Here is a 23,923-nt window from a genome sequence, read left to right as displayed (position 1 = left end):
AGGGAGAGGAGGAAGGGGCTGGAGAGCTGCTGGACAAGGGAGAAAGAGGAAGAAGGGACTGGAGGGGAGAGAGCTGCTGGACATGGGAGGATAGGGAGAGAAAGAGGGGAGATGGATGAAAGGATGCAGAGAGAAAGGGGAGAGACTGGAAGGCGCTGCGTATGCCTTGTAGCGCTATAGAAATGCTAAATAGTAGTAGTAGTAGTAGAGAGAGGAGACTGAACAGAAAAGGGTAGAGAGATAGAGAGACACTGGATAGAAGGAGAGGGGAGATAGAGACACTAGATGGAAGGATCAGGGTAGATAGGTGGAAGGATGAGATAGAAAGAGGGAAGACACTGGATGGAAGGGTAGGGAGAAAAAGGAGACGCTGGATGCAAAAGAAAGAGGGGAGACACTGGAAGGATGGGGAGAGAAAGAGGGGAGCTGCTGGATGGAAAGAGGGAGAGGACAGAGTAGGGAAAGACTGGAGAATAAGAGGAAGGGGCATGTGGAGAACAAGGGTGAGGAAAAGATGAAAAGTCATAGGTGATGAATGGACAGGAAATCCTGACAAGAGAAAGACGAAGGAAAGCAGAATCTAGAGACTGGGAGCTACACAATGAGAAAAAGGTAAACAAAGGTAAAGAAAATAATTTTATTTTTAATTTAGGATAAAGTAATATGGTACCTGTGTTAATAAAGTTTCAGAGACCAATACTTCCTTCCTTAGGTCAGGAGAGGATACCATAACATTATACTGACCCGAGGCAGGAGGTTTTGGCCTCTGAAAGCTCATTGAAAAGGGTGTTAGGCTATGAAATAAATTATTTTCTGAAACCTGATGCACTGAAAAGCAGCACTTTACCCCTGTGTGACAAATGCATCTGATAACTGTGACTAAATTTTGCTGGGGAAGGGGGGTAGAGAGAAAATTTTGTGCCCACCCACTTTAGGTTCAGGCCCATCCAAAATTGGCAGTCTGGCTACGCCACTGAACAATACAAAGTGTGGCATGGTATACTACTTGCAATGACAACACAATAGGTACTAGAACATTATAATTGGTAGTGAGGGGAAGGCAAAGTTGTAACATATAGATGAGTAAGAAAGTAGGAAGAATTAGAAAGGTGATTGATTTGAAGAAAGTTGCACGTGAGGTCAGAGAGATGGTTAAATATTATCTCAGCTAGCTTAGGCAGCTGCTGTTATCATGAAAGGCTCTGAAATTGTTTTCCTAATTAAATGTCCAGGCTATTTTAAAAGCCATTGGAGGAGATTAGATCAGTTTAAATATCACTGAAAGGGACAGCATTTTTTTTTGCCTCCTTTCCACCAAGCACTTGAGGGAGTGCAGAACTTCTGTGAAGATGGGTCTTCGGTACTGACCTCTGGCCTAGTCCCCTGGACAAAGGAAAAGGTATTATTGGCCTTTTTGCCTCCTTTCTGCTACGTTTTTGATAGCATAGAGTTTCTGAAAGGTTGGGTCGTACATACTGGGCTAGTCCTGAGACTAATTTAAAGACACCTTGAAGAATCCAGAGCTGTAAGGCTTGAGGGAGTGGAGATGGGGTGAAGAAGAGAATTCCTTCATTTGTAATGAGGCCCGGAAAGGAAACAATTGCAAGTTTTGGGAAAGGGAGGGGGGAATAGGAGGAAAACAAAAAATTGTCCATGTAAGGTCCGCACTAAATCAGTGGCTCGAGTACCCAATTTAGGGTTCTGGCTGTGACATGTTCTGCATGATTGAGGAAGCTTGATGTTAACCTAGAAAGATAGCAGCCTAGAGGATTTAAATGACCACAGCCAAGCCAGGAGAGGGGTGGTTTGAGAAACTATCTATCCAGATCGCTCCCTTGGGATTAGGGATCCCTGTGACTAAGTTGGAGCATGGAGATGTATTTTGTATTTAGGGATCTTAAAGGTCAGCTAGTGGAATACCTAGATGTAATTAAAAGGAAGCTACTGTAATGTCTTAATTTATTTATTGGGGTCTATTTACTGCCTCTTTGAAGGAATTCATTCACGGTGGTTTACAGCAAGAATAAGTCAAACATAAGCAAGAGGAGTAAAAATATTAAAACAATACAAAGTATGGAATGGTATGATACATCACAATATCAACTCAATGCGCAATAAATCATTTTAACAGTATAGGTGTAAGCAAAAATGGAACATATAGATAAATAAGACAGTAATAGGAGTAAGAAAATAAGGTGACTAATTTAAAGAAAGTTGCACGAGGTCAGAAAAGCGCTTGAATATTATCTTAGCTAGGGTACGAGTGAATTAACATGTCCTGCAGCTGGTGTCACTACCTATGAGTGTGTGCTTCCTGTGTTAAACAAAGCCCTTCAGGGAGTACATTCCAGAGTGTGGGGGCTACTCCAAAGAAAGCTCGCTGGCGAGTATCACGCTGTACGATATCTTTTGGAGAGGGTGTGGTTAGGGATACTCCTTGGGAGGACCTTAATGACCTTGGAGATGTGTAGAGGAAGATCCTGTTTAAGTACTCTGGGCCATTTTTTTAAAGGGTCTTGAAGATCAGAGTTTTAAATTTAGCCTTGTATTGTACTGGTATCCAGTGAAGCTATTAGTCTTGCTGCAGCATTTTGAATCAATTGGAACTGGTGCAAACCCTTTTACGTCAGACCAGTGTAGTGTTGTATCTCAGAAGAGTGACTTCCTGTCTGCAAAGAGAAATGAGATTTGACAGTTGTAGCAGTATAGAGGGTGACATTTTCAGTTCTGGTTTTGGCACTGAAACCGGCCTGAAATTTGGGTTCAGTCATTCTTTGGTTTCAGCTGAAAATGTCAGTGTAGAAGTATTCCTGGCTGGAAGTAGTTTTGGCGGAAGCCAAAACCAAAAACTCAGGTTTGGTTGTTTGAAAGTGAACCAGTAAGGGCTGCTGGGGATTGTCAGAACTTGTAGTCTACATCCTTCTGATAAACCCACAATACAATAATTTAAATAATGAAAGACACTTACCTACAAGCAAAATAGCCTCCGCACACATGGACTGCAGCTAATGAAAACTGAAACAAGCCACAGTACTTTGACTTTGCACCACACTCAAGTGTGACAGCGGACGACAATTCCACAGAGAGGCTAATTCCTAAAGAGCTTATCCCAAATTAAAATTCCTGGTAAAGCATTTGGAGCACTCGATTTACCATATAAATTATTGTGCAAGATCATAACTGCATTACAGTACTTGCACACTGAAAAAAAAATACAAAGAAGCCCCCCCTCCTTCCGAACTACTTACATTCCCTAGTGGTCTAATCAGGGCAGGACTGATGCCCCAGTCACGGCAGGCATTTTGAGAGCAGAGCTGAAAGAGGCAGGAATAACTGGGGATTGCTCCTGCCCCATCTACACCCCCTAGCCTACCAGGGATTATAAAATAGGCCTGGGGGGGGGGGGGGAGAAAGGCACTCAAAGGGGTCTAGGAGGAGGGGCACATCCTGTTTGAGGGTGAGAGAAGGAGACAAATGGGACAAAGCACAAATTTTTGGCTTGCACTGAAAACAGGTGGCCATTTTTGGCCAAAACCAGAAATATGGCTGAAAATTTAAAATGGGGGAAAACCAAAGCTAATCCAATGGGTCAAGTCTTTATTGACTCAAACATGATGCAAGCAATTGTCTAAAGGTTCAACATGGCCATGTTTCGGCAGAAGTGCCTTTGTCAGGAGCCTTATTTAAAATGAAAAGAAATGTATGTTTTCATTATGCAAATGTGACACTCAATGTTTTTGAGCATGTTGCTTCACGAGTTTTTCATTTTTCACATTGTTCATAGTGATTTCATTTGTCCTTAGTATTCTTCATATATTTCTGTTTGGACATCCATTGCTTTTGGTGCGGTCAGCACATTTTAATTATATGTAGCGCAGCACATACTGTTTTAAATATGCCAAGTTATGAGCAAGATGACAGGTGTTCCGGTTTTTCTTTTTCATTTGATATATAACCATAAGTGATTTTTTGTTAATAGTACTTTATAAATTTTGTTATATTTAGTATGCCTCACTAAAATTCTTGTTTTATGGTAAAAATCTTCTTTGGTAATTTATTATGTTTTGCACTTTTCACACAGCTGTACATTGTTTTTAGGTTTGTTAAAGCTCATCCTTTCATTCTATTAGTGTTTATATATTTACAACATTCTGTATTATGTTTTTTCCCTTGCACATTGTTGCTCCACTTTTTTCTGATATACTGGACAACTATACATGTTACAGCAAACAAGAGTTTTTAGGGTGCCCATCCTCTGTTCTTATTCATAGATGTGTACTACATTTGTACAGATCTTCATTTTGTTTATGTGGTCATTAAGGTATGTAATATGGTTTTTTTTAGTAGTGTATGTGATGTGCATAGACTTGGGGTGATGGTATCTGAGGATCTGAAGGCAACAAAACAGTGTGACAAGATGGTGGCTGTAGCCAGAAGGATGCTAGGCTGTATAGAGAGAGGTTTAACCAGCAGAAGAAAGGAGATGTTGATGCTCCTGTACAAGTCGTTGGTAAGGTCCCACATGGAGTATTGTGTTCAGTTTTGGAGGCCTATCTTGCTAAGGATGTAAAAAGATTGCCTCTGTGAACTGGACCCGACTGCCTCTACGAACCCACTGGGCCTCTATGAATTGGACCTGGGACCATACCTAGACAACGAATGCTGGCAAAACGGTGCAAAGAAAAGCTATAAAAATGGTATGGGATTTGCATTACAAGACATATGAGGAGAGATTTACTGACCTGAACATGTATACCCTGTAGGAAAGGAGCAACAGGGGTGATGTGATACAGACATTCAAATATTTGAAAGGTGCTAATCCGCAAACAAACCTTTTCCGGAGAGGGGAAGGCGGTAGAACTAGAGGACATGAAATGAGGTTGAAGGGGGGGGGGGGGGGGGCAAACTCAGGAAAAATGTCAGGAAGTATTTTTTCACGGAGAGAGTGTAATGCCCTCTTGTGGGAGGTGGTGGAGATGAAAATGGTAACGGAATTCAAAAATGCATGGGATAAACACAAAGGAATCCTGTTCAGAGCAAATGGATTAACAGAAGCTTAGCGGAGATTGGGTGGCAACACTGGTAACCGGGAAGCAAAGCTAAAGCTGGACAGACTTCTATGGTCTGTGCCCTGAAAATGGCAAGGACAAAAATAAAGGTCAGGTATACATATAAAGTAGTACATACAATGAGTTTATCTTGTTTGGGCAGACTGGATGGACTGTACAGGTCTTTACCTGCCATCATCTACTATTTATTGTTTCTCTTCATTTGCTCATCATATTTAAAGTTTTAATATTTATATAATTTAAAACTGTCCTTTTATGTACTGTTTATAAATATAAGTATCATTAAAAATCAGTAAAATCAATGTTTCATTGGTATACTGTATTAATATGCATTTATTTGTTTTCATGTTAAATGCGTATAAAAGGAAAGGCAGAAAACTAAATATATAACTAAACATTGGAAAAAAATATCTAAGAAGGTCACAGGTGGCCATGTTTAATGACCCCACACATTACGTTCTTAATTTGCTTCAGACTAGTAAGCAGATGATCAGAAGCCCTGCGCTGTTCCAAACAGTGCTGTAAAAATAGCTCTGGAACAGCGCGGGGGCTATACTGCTCCTATTATCAGAGCTAATAGCATGCAAATATAGGGACGCTATTAACTCTGATCATAGGGGAAAGTGTGTGAGGATTGCTCAGGCACAATCCTCCCACACTAGTTTGACAGGTCCAGGCTGTCAACGAGGAGATGGAGGTCCGCAGGACTCTCATAACTCCATCATCTGCTACCCCAAGCCCCCCCCAAGACAGCAACATGGGGAGCAGGAGATCCGGTGGACCTCCAACCCCCCCCCCCCCAACACAAGGGTCTGGAACCCCCAACACCCCTGCAACAACCAAAAAATAATCCCTGGTGGCTCATGGACTGCCACCCCAACCCCAATTCTCTGGGTTGGGGTGGGGGGCAGCCCACTTGGGCCACCAGGAATTATTTTTTGGTTGTTAGGGGGACTGGAGTTCCACCAGATCTCCAGCACCCCCCCCCCCCCCGGCCCTTGTGTCGGGGGGAGGGGGAGGGTGTGACACTAGCCATCAGGGCCTTGACTGCTTGTGTGAGGTTTGGAGGCCTGCAAATTGCATGCAGGACAAGGCTCCCCATTCCTCAGAAATAATAGCATGGACGGCTTCCTAAAGGAAAAGTCCATAGACCATTATTAAAATGACTTGGCAAAAATCCACTGCTTATTTCTGGGATAAGCAGCATAAAATGTGTTGAACTTTTTTGGGATCTTGCCAGGTATTTGTGACCTAGATTGGTCACTGTTGGAAACAGGATGCTGGGCTTGATGGACCTTTGGTCTGTCCCAGTGTGGCAATACTTATGTACTTATAGGGTAAAAGTACAGGAGGATTGTATGCACTCAGGCACAATCCTCTTACACGATTAACAGGTCTAGGCTGTCAAAATCCCAGACCTGTCAAATATAGAGGCTTGAGGTCTGGAGGACCCCCAGTCCCTCTTGCAATGCAAGGACCTGGTGACCTTGTGCCCTCCTCCCCAAACACCCACCCCAAGCCAGCGACAATCTCCTGACCCCCCCCCCCCCCACAACACAAGTTCACAGTGAGGCTGGAGATCTGGTGAGCTGGCGTAAGGTTTGCTGTGGACAGTGCGCCAATGTTTGGCGCGCTGCCCACTGATCATTGGGGAGGAATAATAAAATTACCTGTTTAGCATGCATTTGCATGCTACTTGCACTCAGAGCCTGCAAGCGAATTGTTTCATGCGCTCGGGGGTTCTGATCATGGGGCGGTAACAAACATGGGCGCTAGTATGGCGCTAATAGCCTCTAGCGCCCACATTTGCTTCTGATCATCTGCCCATTAGTTCCACCTAGGGAAAGAAAGCCAGCAGATCAATATCACAACAAAAAGATTTTATTGAAGATACCGTGTATGAACAAATCGCCAGACACTGGCTTCAATAATGGTGTGTCCATTTGTGTACACTAGAGACTACATTGCCCCTTTACGAAGGTTTCAAATTAGCCCCTGACGCAGCCCTAGGTGGGCGAAACACGGCCTGTGTCGGGCGATTTGTTCATACACAGTATCTTCAATAAAATCTTTCTGTTGTGATATTGATCTGCTGGCTTTCTTTCCCATATTGGATTTTGCAGATCGTTTGCCTTGTTGTTTTTTGGGACCCTCATTAGTTCCACCTATCCATTTTCTCCTATCACAGCAGATGCTGCAAGTCAGTGGAATGCCCTTCTAGAAAGAGGTGATGTGCACAACTAGTTGTATGTTGGATTTAGTCTTCAGCTGGTTGATTACTTACATTATCAGGATCCACAGTTTTACACCGAGGGTCCATTTTATAGCTGGTGGCTGGGGGCACAGCAGTTGCAGGATGCCATCTCTCTTCAGAGGCCTGAAAACACAAGAACAAAGCAGGGAGTTTAATGTGGGGCATTTGTAATGATTTCAGAATCCCTTGTACCCAAGAAATTGCAAGAACAGCTGTGCCAGTTCAATTTGTGTGGGTAACTGTGTGTGAGTTACTCAAAAAATAAATTACTTCCTCTTTCTGTTCTGGATTTTCAAAATACTGAAACATACACTATATTTTAAAAAGTCATTACAGGTTCCAACGCACTACCTACCATTACTCCCTTAGAATGATATAATCTTTATACAAGCTGACAATCAGTGCCTCCACTTCCAGGAAGCTCAGAAGTATAGGACTACGGTTTACCTAAAAACCATAAGTATATTCAACAGAGTTAAATATAAAAAGAAGAGCGACCAAAATGATAAAGGGGATGGAACTCCTCTCATACGAGGAAAGGCTAAAGATGTTAGGGCTCTCCAGCTCGGAAAAGAGATGGCTGAGGGGAGATATGATTGAGGTCTACAAAACGTAGAATGAGTAGAAGTGAATTGATTTTTTACTTCTTCAAAAAGTACAAAGACTACTCCTGCCGAAATTCTGTGACAAAAAAATTCTAATTCTGCACATAAAATTTACCAGTTAATTAGTCATAATTTAATCAATATTACAGCCCCCCTCCCTGTACACAGATAACATCCATATTTTTCCCCAGCATCAATATTTTTTCCAGCCCCCTCCCTACACCCACACATAGCATCTAATTTTTTTTTTACAGCCCTCCCTCCACCCATAGCTTCCTCCTGTTTTACAGTCCCTCCCTCTACTCACCCATACATAACATCCACTTTTTTTTACAGCTCCCCCACACGTACAGCATCCACTTTTTTTTTTTTAACAGCTTCCCTCTAAACACCCACATTTTTTTATTCAACTGCACCTGCACTCATGTGTGAGGCAGGAGCAAGATCTGCATGGGAGCACCTCTTCGGGGCAGAAAAGAGCCCCACTCTTTCCTGCCTGCTGCCGTTGCTCTGGGCTGGTCAGAGCAGAGGTTCTGCATAAAAATGTAGAATTGTGCGTAGCTTTGGAATTCTGTGCAAATTCTGCGCTCTACAGTCAAATTGCGGCAGGAGTAAAAGACTAGGGGACACTCAGTGAAGTTACATGGAAATACTTTTAACACAAATAGGAGTCAATATTGTTTCATTCAGCAAATAATTAAGCTTCAGAACTCATTGCCGGAGGATGTGGTAACAGCAGTTAGCGCAGCTGGGTTTAAAAAAAAAAGGTTTGGACAAGTTCCTGGAGGAAAAGTTCATGGTCTGCTATTGAGAGACATGGGGAAGCCACTGCTTGCCCTAGGATTGGTAGCATGAAATGTTACTATTTGGGTTTCTGCCAGGTACTTGTGACCTGAATTGGCCATTGTTTGAAACAGGATACTGGGCTAGATGGACCATTGGTCTGACTCAATATGGCTTTTCTTATGTTCTTACTGCACCCCAGCAGTGCTCTCCAACAAAATGGGACTCTACACAATGGCCTAAAGGGATTTAGCTCATGTTTTTCTCATCAACCAAAGATGAGTTACATTCAGGTATACTAGGTGGGTTCACAATCTAAGTCTTTACCAGAGGCAATGGACAGTTCACTTGCCTAGATTCACAAGGAGCTGCAGTAGGAACTGAACCCAGTTCCCCAGGCTCTCAGCCCACTGCACTAACCATTAGGCTACTCCTCCATTCCATGAAGGCTACTGCAGGACAGCCTTGGAGAGGTCTCATTCCAGAGTGACTTAACCATTTCTCCTTTGGCCAATCTACTTGGAACCACAAAACTTACAAGCTGTTTGACCCAAAGCATAAGTAAGAATAGGAAGGATGAAAAAATTGATTGCTGGGCAGTTACCTTCAGTCGAGGTACCTGATCACAGGCTGCCATACTCACAGCGAGGTGTTGCTTTTAGGGGCAGCTTTAGCACTAATTTATTTATTTGGATTTAATTACCACCTTTTTGAAGGAATTCACTCAAGGCGGTGTACAGTAAGAATAGATCAAACATGAGCAGTAGGCAATTACAGCAGTAAAAATATTCGAACAACAATACAAAGTATGGCATGGTATACTACTTGCAATGACAACACAATATGTACTAGAACATTATAACTGGTAGTGAGGGGTAAGGCAAAGTTGTAACATATAGATGAGTAAGAAAGTAGGAAGAATTAGAAAGTAAGGTGATTGATTTGAAGAAAGTTGCACGTGAGGTCCGAGAGATGGTTAAATATTATCTCAGCTAGGGTAGGAGTGGATAAACATGTCCTGCTGCAGTATGTGCAGCCCGAGTCAATCCTTGTGTGTGTGTGATTGAGACTGCCCGAGTCAATCCTTGTGTGTGTGAGTGAGACTAACAAGTTAGTTACTTCTTCCATTAAAGGCTTGGTTGAAGAGCCAAGCTTTCACCTGCTTCCTGAAGTTGAGGTAGTCTTGTGTCAAGCGGAGCCTTTCAGGCAATGCATTCCATATTGTGGGGGCTACTCTGGAGAAGGCTCGCTTGCAGGTATCACATCGTGTAATGTCTTTTGGAGAGGGTGTAGTTAGTGAAAGTCCTTGGGAGGACCTTAGTATCCCTGGCGGTGTGTGAAGGATCATCCTATTCTTCAGATACTCGGGCCATTTCCTTTCAGGGCCTTGAATATCAGACATATTTTAAAATTTAGCCCTGTATTGTACTGATAGGAGTTTTTGCAAAAATGGTGTGATATGGTCACGTCGCTTGCAACCTTCTACGAGTCTTGCTACTGCATACTGAATCAACTGGAGGTGGTACATAGGGTTACCATATTTTGTCCTCTCAAAAAGAGGACGCATGTCCCGCCCCCTGTCATGCCCCTTTTGCATCCTCACCCCGGCCCCGTCACATATTCCCCTCCCCCTGGGTCACATATTCCCCTCCCCTGCCCCCAATCACCTCCCCTCCCCTTACTTACTATCTGCTGCCCTGGTGGTCTAGTGACCTCTTCGGAGCAGGAAGGAGCCCCCTCTTTCCTGCCCAGAGCTCTGTCCTTGCCCTGCATCCTGTTGCTGTGACGGTCTTGGGATTCAAAATGGCCACCGAGAGTTGAAGTCTCGTGAGGCCATTTTGAATCCCGAGACAGTCACAGCAACAGAATGCAGGGCAAGGGCAGCGCTCCCGGCAGAAAAAAGGGGGCTCTTTCCTGCCCCGAAGAGGTCACTAGACCACCAGGGCAGTAGATAGTAGGGAAGGGAAGGCTAGGATAGGCCCGCTGCCCACCCATTTGTCCAGAAATCCAAACAAATGGGCGGACTGGCAAAACCCGTCCGGACATGTCCTCAAAAAGAGGACATGTCCGGGTAAATCCGGACATATGGTAACCCTAGTGGTACAGACCCTTTGTAGTCAGACCATTGTATAGTGCATTGCAGTAATCCAGTCTTGACGTTACCATGGCATGCACAACTGAGATAAGATTTACCTTTTCGATGTAAGGAGAGAGGCAGCGTAGCTGTCGCAAATAGTAGAAGCAGCTCTTGAAGGTTGCTTGGATTTGGGGAATTAGAGTAAGTGTTGAATCTAACTGTATGCCAAGGTTCCTGACTTGTGATTTGAGGGGGAGTTCATACTTATCAAAAGGGATTTTGATGTCAGGTATGTATCCACTTGTGTTAATGCTACCTTCTTCAAATAAAAGCAACAGCACCCTCTGTGATGGACAGGGGTCTACCTATAGTACTGGGGATTGTAATGCTCCTTTACAGTTGTCACAGCCCCCCTGCTGAAGCATACCCCAAAAGCCAGCCCTGGTTGGGAGATCTCTAATGAAGCCAGATCCAAGGCAGGCAGGACAAGTGGGGAGGGGGGTGGGCAGCATTCCAAGGTCTATTTAGTAACCACAAACATTCAAAGGCAGTTAATAATTCAACTGAGGAGAGTGGGAGGGGGGGAACAATTAGGTGCAGCTATAAAGGGGCAAGTTAAAAGCCTTAGAGCCGAGGGGCAACATCTATGCCAGCAGTAAAGGGAGACATAGTAGGGGAACTTTTGATCATAGCAGGGAAAAACTCTGTCACTGTATGCCAGCTACTTCCCTCCAGTACCACTGTTGCTGATGGTATTATGAATACTGAATGCACTCCAGGGAATTAAATGTACAAAAAAAAAAAAAGCTACACACTAATACAACATATTAAACAGTATTTGCAATAATCAGAAAATACACACAGGTACTTTAACACTTTGATTCCAGTCAGCCCTAGATCCTCAGTCCAGCGTCTTCCTACTGGCAATGTGAGCAGTGATGTTCAGTGGCACTGAAACAGAAATTCTATGGATACTGGCGGCAACTACACAATAATTTGCCTATCAGGGGTTTTTTTTTTTTGGAAGGTTGCCAAATGGCCACCAGGCTTCAGATTTACTGGCCGTTATTTTACTATTGAGTTGCCAAGTATGTTTAGAATTTATATCTGTACTAGTAAAAAAAGGCCCGTTTCTGTTTGAAAGGAAACGGGCGCTAGCAATGGTTTTTTGTTTTTGGTAACTATAGAGTTGTTAGAAAAGTATTATAATGAGAAGGAATATTTGTTAAATTTGTAAATCATCTGTTGCTGTGTTGTTCCGTCATGTGAAGCAACTGTCTTCCCAGGTGCAGTATGTTTGAGAGCGTGTTTGAGAGTGTGTGTGTGTTTGACAGAGTGTGTGTCACAGTGACACACAGAGAGTGAAAGACTGTGTGTGTGTGTGTGTGTGACAGTGAGACAGAGTGTGTGTCACAGTGACACACAGAGAGTGAAAGACTGTGTATGTGTGCATGTCCCCCTCCTTCTGTGTGAAGTGCAGTCCCCCCCTTTCCTCCTGTGAGTGGCAATGTAAGGGTGCCCCCCCCCCCCCCCGTGTTTTGTTTTTGAATTCCTTTTCTTTCTTTTATCCAGCGATTGTGCTCTCTTTCTCATGCCCTCCATTCATCCATGTGCATCATTCTTCCTCTCCCCTTCTGTTCTCTCACCCCCTCTCCATGTGTTTGTCTCCCCTTCAAGTTCCATGGCCTCTCCCTTAAAGTTTCTGCCCCCTTAATTGTACCTGTTCGTTTACGTTGCACTGCTGTCTGCAGGATCGGTGTCTGTGAACCTCGTCCAGCTTGCCCTGTTGCTAGTGCTGCAGTATCGAGAGGGCAGTTCAGGGCGGCGTGAACCTCGTCCAGAGAAGGCTGCAGTTTGTTTTATCTTCTTGCGCAGCCTGCTGAAGTCTTTTTGCTTTTTTTGACGTCCCCTGTTGAGGCGGCTGGAGGCTGTCTGTTGACCTTGTTTTTTTTGTTAGTGTGGGTCCGGAGGGCGGCTGGAGGCTGTTTCTTTACCTTTTTTTTTTTGTTTGTTGGTGCGGGTCCGGACGGCGGTATTCTCCTCAGCTGGGCGGCAGTCTCGTGCGGTGCGAGCATTGTGGATGGCGGTTGTTGATTTCGTTAGAGCATGGCAGGGTCGGGAGTGCTTCTCTAGCCTTTTTTTTTTCACCTTTTCTTTTTGCACTTGCCAGCAGCCAGTTCCTGCGATCTGCTGAGTTTGGTGACGTGTTTTTTTTTTGCGCATGCCAGCAGCCAGTTCCTGCGATCAGCTGGGTTTGCTGATGTCATTGAGTTCGATGCTGCCTCGCAGACCACCTCCGTGCTGAGGGAGACACGGTCCCAAGCACTTTAGAACGTTGGAGGTGAGTTTTATTATATAGGATTAGCTCTACCTAATGGTTAGAGCAGTGGACCGAGAACCAGGGAAGCCAGAGTTGTATCCCACGGTTCAGCCTTGAAATCTCGGGCAAGTCACTTAACCCTTCATTGCCTTAGGTACAAATGTAGATTTTAAGCCCTTCAGGGACAGAAAAATACCTACTGTATCTTAATGTAACTCGCTTTGAGCTACTACTAGGAAAAATGTGATCTACATCCAGGGCCAGACCGCCCCCCCCCCCCCCCCCCCCCCATTTTCCATTTACTTTATAAAATATTTACAGTGAAACCTCGGTTTTCGTTGACTTCGGATTTCACCATTTTCGGTTTTCGTTGAATTTGTTTGCGAAAAATTTGTCTCTGTTTTCGCCTGTTGTCTCGGATTTCGTCGGCGTGCCCAAGCTGCTAATTTTGCATTCTCCCGCGGCGTTCTCCTGTGGCATTGTTTCTCGTTTTTCCCACACTGTCAATTTTGGTTCAGTGCCTCTGCATAAATGACTGTGGCTTGAAGATTAGAATTTCATCGTTTTGCCCACACTGTTGATTTTGGTTTAGTGCCTCTGCATAAATGACTGTGGCTTGAAGACAAGAATTTCGTCGTTTTGCCCATGGGACCAAAAAATGTTTCTAGAGCCAGCAGCTCTTCGAAGAAGAAGGTCAGGAACATGATTGAGTTGAAGAAGGAAATCACTGAAAAATACAAGAGCGGTATTAAGATTGCGGAAATCGGCTGCATGTACAGGAAGTCGCCATCCACTTCAATTGTGGCGAAAAAGGAAGCATTAAAGGAGGCTAAAGTTGCAAAAGGCGTAAATGTGCTAACAAAACAGAGATCGCAAACAATTGAAGATGTGGAACAGTTATTAATTTGGATCAATCAAAAACAGATGGCGATTCTGTTTCTGAGGCCATCATATGTGAAAAGGCAGGACTGTTGTATGCCGATCTCATTAAGAAAATGCCTGGGACGAGTGCTAGTTCAGTAAGTGATTTTAAGGCCAGCAGAGGCTGGTTCGAAAAATTCAAGAGGCGCACTGGCATACACAGTGTTACTAGGCATGGTGAAGGTGCAAGTTCGGACAAGTCTGGTGCCGAAAAATTTGTGTCCGAATTCAAAGATTACGTAGCGGCTGAAGGATTCATCCTCCAACAAGTCTTCAACTGTGATGGAACTGGCCTGTTTTGGAAGAAAATGCCAAAGAGAACATTCATTACACAGGAGGAAAAGGCACTGTCAGGACATAAGCCTATGAAAGATAGGCTAACTCTTTTGTTGTGTGTGGTGATTGTAAAGTGAAGCCCTTACTGGTGTACCACTCAAACTCCTAGAGTGTTTAGCAGAAACAATGTGACCAAAAGTAAATTGTGTGTGATGTGGAGGGCAAACAAGAAAGCATGGCTCATGAGGCCAATTTTCATTGAGTGGATGAATGAAGTGTTTGGCCTGAGTGTGAAAAAATACCTCCAGGATAATCATTTGCCCCTTAAGTGCCTTCTGTTAATGGACAATACTCCTGCACATCCTCCAGGTTTGGAAGATGCATTGTTGGAGCAGATCAGTTTTATCACTGTGAAGTTCTTGCCTCCTAATACCACACCACTCATCCAGCCCATGGACCAGAATGTCATTTCCAATTTCAAGAAACTGTACATAAAAGCATTGTTTCAAAGGTGCTTTGAGGTGATATCAGATACAGAATTGTCCTTAACAGAGTTCTGGAAAAACCATTTCAACCTTCTCAACTGCATAAGCCTCATAGATAAGGCTTGGCAGGGAGTGACATCCAGGACGATGAACTGTGGCTGGAAGAAATTATGGCCAGGATGTGTGCATGAGAGAGATTTAGAAGGGTTAGAGCCTTCACCTGATGACCCTACACATGTGGTGCAGTCAATTGTTTATTTGGGGAAGTCCATGGGTTTGGAGGTGAGTGGTGAGGATGTGGAAGAGTTGGTGGATGACCACAGTGAAGAACTCACCACTGAAGAGCTGCAAGACCTTCACCTAGAAGTGCAACAGACGGCAGATGAAGTTGCTTCGGATAAGGAGGAAGAGACAGGGGAGAATGTGCCTTCTTCAGAGATTAAGGACATCTTCTCCATGTGGAGTAAAGTGCAGGGGTTTGTGGAGAAAAATCACCCAGACAAAACTGTTGCAGGCCGTGTCTGCAACTTGTTTAATGATAATGTCTTGCCCCATTTTAGGCAAATCTTAAAGAGGCGGCAGAAACAAACCTCTTTGGACAGCTTTCTTGGGTCCACTGACTCTGAAGCTGGTCCTAGTGCCAAAAGACCAAGAAGGGAAGTGACCCCAGATACTTCCTTGATACCTAGGGTCCTTATGGAGGGGGATTCCCCTTCCAAACAATAATAATCAGCATCTCTCTCTCCGTCTTCCATACGCCAAGAAGAGTCTTCAGAAAGGTAAATGTCATCTTAAATGTTCATTTATTCTTTACATTAGTGTTTTGTATTCATTTTTAAAAAATTTCTTGTTGCCTCAGTTTGCATTGGTTTCGGATTTCACCCATTATTTTCGAACGGATATTTGACGAAAACCAAGGTTTTACTGTATTAGGAGCTGATGCAATTATCTTAAGTGACAAATTTTTACCTGAAGCAATAGAGGGCTATGTTAGAGCTGTGCATTCAAGCTCAGCACACATTCCTAATGCAAGCATAATGTACAGATTTTGCTCCCTAGGTGTTATAAGCAAACATACAATAGCACACCCTATTGCTTGACCCAGAAACTAACTCACATCACAAAAAAAGTTTCCTATGGCCCTGACACGCCCCTGACACTTAACACTCCCCAGACTTCACAAAAACAAAAACCATCTCTGATGATTCAGTAGCAGCTGGACTCTGACCCCCTCCCCCCCCCCATCAACCCCACTCCACAGACTTCTCTGGTGGCTCACAGGCCCTATCGCCTACCCTCCCTCCTTGCTCCTACCCTCCAGCTTTAAACTTGGGATATGGGGGTTCGCCCATCAGGGAAATCTTTATGGTTGGGGTGGACGGTGGGTGTCTGGGACTAGGAACCAACAGAGACTTTTTTGGTGGGGGTCCAGGGACCTTGTATTTCATCTTTACACCAGCCTGAAGCTGGCATAAAAATTAAGTGTTAGAAAAGAGTAAAACTATGCAAGATGTTAGCACAGGTGTTTTTAAACATTAGAAGCCATCTTTTATACAAATTTGAATACATTTTGCATATGTAGTGTGCTAAGATTAACATGAGAAAAATCAAGTTCACAGAACTGTACTAAATGTTAGTATAGCTTACGACACTGGCCTCTTGGATTGTAAGCCGGGACAAGGAAATACCTAAATACAACTCACTTTGAGCAACAACTGAAAAGAAGTCAGCTAAATCCAAATAAAAATTAAGTCACAGTGAGACACTTCTTGTCCTTGTTAAAGTTGTAATTCAATCAATCATTTGCTTTGTTGTGATGAATCAGACCCGGGTGTTAACCAATCTCTTTTTGGCCAGACACACCTTTCTTTTCCTAGGTGTAACAAGCCAGACTGGCTGTACAGATTCTGCCCTGATACATATTCCTATTTTGCTTTTAGTGACACCCTAAAGAGTCTTTAAGTGCTCAATTTTGATGGCTCTAGCATGATACTAGACCAAATGTTCAAAGTGATCAGCTGGCTCTTCCCTGCAGTATATGAGAGAGTAAATATGAAAGGCATTACATTGACCAGAACATTGTTTTATTTAAATACTAGTAAAAAAGGCCCGTTTCTGTCAGAAATGAAACGGGCGCTAGCAAGGCTTTCCTGGGAGTGTGTATGTTTGAGAGAGTGTATGTGACAGTGACTGTGTGTGAGAGAGAGAGTGAATGTGTGAGAGAATGAGTGTGGGTGCGAGTTTGGGTGTGACAGAGAGTGTGTGTGGGTGAGAATGAGTGTGTGGAAGTGCGTATGTGATCCTGGTTTCTGTAGTTGAGGGGGTTTTCCGGGGAGGCTGGCTGTGCCAGGCTATTTGCCATCTGTGCCGTGAGGTCCCTGAGCTATCGTGATGGAGGGTATCACACTTTCTATACCTCTGTATGTTGTACATAGGTTCCTGCTGTTTCCCTCTGTGTGAGACAGAGGTACCTGGGTTCTGTGTAGAAATGATTCTTCAGTGTTTGTGTGAGGCTCTGTGGCAATGGGCTGTCGCTTCCTGCGTGTCTCTGTAGGTTGCCTGGCTTCACAGTTCCTCCATGCTGTCTGGCAAGCTGCTGGCTGCGTTCCATGTGGGACTGGGCACTGTTGATGAGCGGCATGGCGATTGTTTGGGAGTTATGTGCTTGGGGGGGGGGAGGTGGTGAGCGATGCGCCGAGGAGGGGGGCAGGGCGTACTCATCGCTGTGCGCGCGTCACGGTTTTGTTTGTTTTTGTACTCCTGCTCCTCCCCCTGTGTCCGTGGTGGTGCTCCCCCCTCCCCCTGCGTCGGTCGTGGTTTTGTGGGCCTTCTGCCTTTCCTGCCCTGCCGTCATCTGTCCATGCGATTTGTGGCTTCTGCCTTTCCGGCCCCGCCGGTGACGTCATCACAAGAGGCGGGTTGGATCACCTGAGCTGTGAGTAGAGCGTTTCTCTTGTGGAGTGTAAAAGTAATCCTCTCCACATCGTCGCCCATCCAGAAGGCTCATCCAATGACGGTATTTCGCCGCGCCTTCTAAGGGAGTTTCGCCCATTGAGGACCTGCCTAATGCGCGGCTCTGCCAATGGCGGGAGAGGACGCGCCGTCGACGTAATTGCGAGAGGCGGAGGAACGTGAGGGCGGAGGGCGAAGCTACAGGCAACAGGCCAAACCGGATATCTCGGGCGCCTCAACATCCGGCTTGAGGCTTCAATGAAACGTTGGAGGTGCCTTTTATATATATATAGATCCTTCCTAAATGACATCACTAACCGATGGTAGTAGTACAGTGGCCTTGGGACTCTGCCACCAGGTCTTGACCCAGAGGCCTGGGTGACTAGAAGGGGAGACTGGAGGGCAGTCACAAATGCAGACTAAACCAGATGAAGTGACCTGGAAGCAAGCCTGAAATAAGAGCCACAGGAAATATTCCCAGGGAGACAGAAAAGGGGTTGCTGGAAACAAAGCATCCCTAGCAACATGGATTTTGTGATCTGTGTGACTTGACTATCTATGTATATTGGTGTGAATATTTGAGTTCTGGCCTGTATATGTGCACCAAACCTGAACAAAAAATTAGAAGCCACTTTGAATTTAACTAGCTTAAATTAGTACTGTATTGGCATTAATGGACTGAGTAGATATGTTTAGGAAGAGACTTTACTTTGCAGTTGAACCTGCTATATTATAAGCAATGCTTGCTGCTTATTAAGTTGAGGTTAAAAAATAAATCATGTGCCAAAATACCAGTTCAGTAAACAAAGAGGAAGAGAAGCTTAGTGGTTAAAGCAGCAGACTGGGAACCAAGGAAGCCAGGGTTCAAATATTACTGATGTTCCTTGTGATCTTAGGCAAGTCACTTAACCTTCTATTGCCTCATGTTCAAACAGATTGTAAACCTTCAGGGGACAGGGAAATACCTACGGTATCAGAATGTAAGAGTGTGTTTATGTGTACAACCTTGCATTTTCCCCTTGTCCTCTTGCACTTGATCTGTCCCTCTCACCTTCTAGCATTATTCCCCCTCTCTCTTTTCCTGGTACCCAGCCCTGTTCTGTCTTCATTCCTTGCCATTTTTTTTTTTAATTCCCCCTCTTTGCATTCTTCCTACCTTCCTTGCTCTTTTCCTTATGCTCTATCCCCTTTTCCTCCTCTAACTCCACCCCTTCCCTTTTGCTCTATCCCCCCTCACCCCACCCCCTTCTCTGATGCTTAGCCCATCTTGCTGCCAGGACCTGGGGATGCCTGCTAGCTCATGCCACTGCCGCTTTGTCTCCTCCACCAGCAAGAGAATGTAAACTGCCTAGATGGCAATGCCATAGAGTGGGGTAAAAAAAATGTGAAATAAACTTGGAAAATTGAAACTTCCTAAAAAGTGTTTGCTTATGTGAAATGAATCTAGAGATAAGAAAAATAGACAATATGATCAAAAGCCTGCCACAAGAAAAAAGCCAATTCAAAAAAACCCACACAGGTGGGTTCACTTAATGCCACAACATAGTAGAACCCCTAACACTACCACTAAGTAGAAGTTTTAGAAGCTGATGAGGAAAGAACACTTTCTGTGTGGAGAAGAAGGGCTGGGAGTAGATAGGGTTACCATATGTCCGGATTTACCCGGACATGTCCTCTTTTTGAGGCCATATTCGGGCGGGTTTTGCCAGTCCGCCCATTTGTCCGGATTTTGGACAAACGGGTGGGCGGGATGCGGACCTATCCTATCCTCCCCTCCCCTTACTATCTACTGCCCTGGTGGTCTAGTGACCTCTTTGGGGCAGGAAAGAGCCCCCTCTTTCCTGCCCGAAGCGTTGCCCTTGCCCTGCATCCTGTTGCCGTGTGACGGTCTCGGGATTCAAAATGGTCACCGACAGTTGAAGCGGCCTCGCGAGACTTCAACTCTCGGTGGCCATTTTGAATCCCGAGACAGTCACAGCAACAGGATTCAGGGCAAGGGCAGCGCTCCGGGCAGGAAAGAGGGGGCTCTTTCCTGCCCCGAAGAGGTCACTAGACCACCAGGGCAGTAGATAGTAAGTAAGGGGAGGGGAGGTGATGGGGCGGGGGAGGGGAATATGTGACAGAGGGCGGGGTGAGAGCGAGAGGGCGGGGCGAGAATGTGAAAGGGGCGTGGTGGCGGGGCAGGGGGCGCGACATGTGTCCTCTTTTTCCGAGGACAAAATATGGTAACCCTAGGAGTAGGACCACAGAGAACATATACAAATCAGTGAAGTGAGGTGAACGATTCTCAACAGACTAGTCAGCTAAACCAAAAGCTAGACAAAGCAATGGGACTGAATAGGATATATCCAAGGAAGTCAGGGAAGTTCTAGCAGATCCAAGTTCTGACTTTTTCAATGCTTCTTAGACTGGAGAAGAACAGATGTGGTTGCTCTCCACAAAAGCAGAAAAAAAGAGGAAGTTGGGAACTACAGGCCTCTATAATGAGCAAATTAATGAAAACTAGTAAAAAAAAGGCCCGATTATTAGAAATGAAACGGGCGCTAGCAAGGTTATATTGATTAGTTGTTTTTTGTTAACCAAATAGTTCATATTAAAGTATTGTAATGAGATGGAGTAATAGAGACTGTGTGTTTGTGTGAGTGAGAGATACAGTGTGTGTGTGTGTGGAACTGATTTACATGACCCCCTCCTTCCCTTGCTCTAATTCTGTCTGTTGTGAGAGTGTGTGTGTGCCGGACCACAGGGGCAGTCATAGAGACAGTGTTTGTGTGTGTGTGAGTAAGACAGAGAGACAGACTATGTGAGTCCGAGAGTGAGTGTGTGTGAGAGTGAGACAGAGGGATTGAAAGAGTGTGTCTGTGTGTGTGTGATAGAGACTGTGTGTTTGTGTGACAGAAAGATACAGAGTGTGTGTGTGTGGGGGGAACTGAGTTCCATGACCTCCTCCTTCCCTTGCTCTTCTTCCGTCTGATGTGAGAAAGTGTGTGTGCAGGACCACAGGGGCGGTCATTGTGACATAGTGTTTGTGTGAGTGAGAGTGTGTGTAAGATAGAGAGACAGACTGTGTGAGTCCGATAGTGAGTGTGTGTGAGAGTGAGACAGAGGGATTCAAAGTGTGTGTCTGTGTGTGTGTGATGGAGACTGTTTGTGTGTCTGAGAGATACAGAGAGAGTGTGTGGTGAAGTGATTTCCATGACCCTCTCCTTCCCTTGCTCTCCTTATGTCTGTGTTGCAGGCCCCGCCCCCTCCCTCTTCGGTCCTACTTGAAGACAGGGATTATTGTATTTAGTAATGGTGCCCTCCCTGCTTACCTTTGTTCCATGTTTGTGTGTGTTGGCCAGCACAGGGTTAACTATGGAGGGAGGGTGTTCATCGTGTGCGTTTTTCGCGAACGGCAGCTGAATTGTAAAGGAGGGAGTCTGTTCAGCGCTTCACTGACGGCGCCAGTTTTTCTCTTTTCTTCTCGTCCGTGCCAGCTGAGCGGTTTCTTTGCAGGGAGGCTTTTTGTTCCGCTGTTCAGCGCGTCTGTGCCGGTAGTCTCGAGCGTGTTCCGTTTGGGTTTAGGCGGGCAACTATTTTTGCGAGCCAGTTGTGTGGGGGGGGGGGGGGGGGGGAGAAGGGGGGAAACAGGATCAGCTGAGAGGTTTTTTTCCCCTGGTTTGACGGCATAATGGGTGCAGTGACGTCAGCTGAGGCTTCGGAGATCCAGAAAGTTACGGACACAGGTAGCCAAGTTTTAGAACGTTGGAGGTGAGAATTATTATATAGGATGCTGTCAAAACAGAGGGTAATACAATTTCTGGAATTCAGTGGATTACAGGATCTGGAGAGTTAAGTGACTTGCCTAGTCAGATGAATCAATTTCTTTGACTGGGTGACCAGGGAGTTAGATTGAGGGATAGCGCTAGATGTGGTGTACTTACATTTCAGCCAAGCTTGTAAAACATGGCACCATATAGGTGATAACCAAACCAAGTGCTCTTGGCATGAGCCTTAAAGTGACTGACTGTGCTGGAAACAGGTTGAGTGGGAGGCAAGAGTAGTGGCAAATGGAGTTTACTCCGAGGATAAAGTATGCTACCAGCAATGTGCTGCAGATATTGGTCCTTGGTCTAGTTCTTTATAACTGATACAACAGTGTATTACAGGGGAGTGCCCAACCTTGGCCCTTGCCAGGTTGGGTTGTCAGGATTTTTCTCAATGAATATGCATATGGTCTATTTGCATACAATGGAGGCAGTGCATGCAAACAGATCTTATGCATATTCATTGGGGAAATCATGAAAACCCAACTGGACTGCGGCCCTCGAGGACCGAGGCTGGACACCCCTGATGTAGAAGGGCTGTCAAGCAATCCTTGTAGATGCTATCAAAATCTGTAACAGAGTAGACGTCTTGGAAGTATGGATAACATTGGGAGAGTAAAGAAGGGAATGCCATTGGGCTATTCAAAAATACTCAGTGGTACAGTGTAGTACTTTTGTGCAGAAAAGAAGAATGAGGCCTGAGAGTAACCAGATCTGTTTATCTTAAAGTGGCCAAACAGGAGGGGAAGGCCCTGTTAAAAAAGTCAGAAGGATGCTTGGGTGCACAAGGAGAGGCATGGCCAGGAGATGGCAATAATCCTCTGTTTAAGTCCCCGGTGAAGATCCCATTTAAAGTACTATGTACAGTTCTAGAAACACCAATTTCAAAAGATAACAGGCTAGAGTAGGTACAGAAAGCTGTTACTAAAATGATTAGTAGCTTTCGTCAAAATGTATGGGGACAAATACCCTCAATATGAAAGATGAGAGGGGAGATACGACAGATATTTAAATATCTCCATAGAGATACATCGTTCAATTGAAGGGAAGCTCTGGAACTAGGGGGCATAGGGCAAGGGTGAGAAAGGGAGTCATTTAAGGGTAGATGTATGGAACAACCTCCCAATAGTCTCCGTAGCATAAATTAGCCATTTCTGTCCTCTTAAATCAGTCCAAAACTCTGCTGCGCGACTCATTTTCCGCCAAAGTCGTTATGCTCACATCAGCCCTCTCCTCAAGTCACTTCACTGGGTCCCTCTCCGTTTCCATATTCAATTCAAACTTCTCTTATTGACCTTTAAGTGCATTCACCCTGCCACTCCCCAGTACCTCTCCATTTTCTTCTCTCCCTACGCCCCCCCTCGGGTACTCCGTTCTGTAGATAAATCTCTCTTATCTGTCCCCTTCTCCTCTACTGCTAATTCTAGACTCCGTTCCTTTTATCTTGCTGCACCTCATGCCTGGAATAGACTTCCCGAGCCTGTACGTCTAAGCACCATCTTTGGCCATTTTCAAGTCCAAACTTAAAGTCCACCTCTTTACCACTGCTTTTGATTCCTAACCACTACTCACTTGCCCTGTCCTTTTATCCTCACCTCTTTAATCCCTTACCCTTAATTGTTCTGTTTACCTGTCTTATCTAGATTGTAAGCTCTTTGAGCAGGGACTGTCCTTTTTGTGTATGGTGTACAGCGCTGCATATGCCTTGTAGTGCTATAGAAATTATAAGTAGTAGTAGATAAGTCTTTTCAATTGAAGGGAATCTCTGGAACTAGGGGACATAGGGTGAGGGTGAAAAACGGAGTCATTTAAGGAAATATTTCTTTACAGAAAGGGTAATAGATGTATGAAGCAACCTTCCAACAGTCTGGTGGACACGAGAACCATCTTAATTAAAGAAAACACAGGACAACCACAGATCTTAAAAGGGAGAGGAAATAATTGTAGAGCTTGGTAGCTATTAAGAATGAGAAGAATGAAGGTAAATAAAGACCATATATGGTCTATCCATTCTCTATCTTCTGAATGAAATCTACAAACACTGGAGGATTTAGGATACAGAAGTGCCCTTAAAATGACCCACTTAGTAACCATATTTCCCCAATAAGTAATCTATAGGAACAGGATAACTAAAATAAATGTTAGATAGAAAAATGCAAGAAGAAAGAAATCACTTCAGGTCACACATTGTTTCCTACAGTTTGCGCTGTTGGAGAGATTAGATAAAATGTATTATCATGAAAAGGGTAATGACTAGTTCTGAAATTGCACTGCCTCCTTTAAAGGCAATGTCCCTTCCCATTATTTCATTCTCATTCATCCCTACAGATTTAAGTAGATTATATACAGTTTCTCAAATCAAAAAGATAATG

General features: G+C 44.6%; 1 protein-coding gene across 1 annotated transcript in view; it reads right to left on the bottom strand.

Annotated features, from left to right (window-relative positions):
- The window catches only part of FA2H (fatty acid 2-hydroxylase), a 209,202-nt gene that overhangs the window by 60,296 nt on the left and 124,983 nt on the right, over nucleotides 1-23,923 (bottom strand). The window contains exon 2 of the mRNA XM_030203632.1: nucleotides 7,354-7,446. Within this exon, the coding sequence (XP_030059492.1) occupies nucleotides 7,354-7,446 (93 nt within the window). The remainder of the gene's footprint in view (nucleotides 1-7,353; nucleotides 7,447-23,923) is intronic.

Source organism: Microcaecilia unicolor, chromosome 5 (genome assembly GCF_901765095.1).
Source record: "Microcaecilia unicolor chromosome 5, aMicUni1.1, whole genome shotgun sequence".
NCBI classification, from domain to species: domain Eukaryota; kingdom Metazoa; phylum Chordata; class Amphibia; order Gymnophiona; family Siphonopidae; genus Microcaecilia; species Microcaecilia unicolor.
Note: the sequence above shows the minus strand (reverse complement) of the source record. Positions and strands in the feature narration are given on the sequence as shown.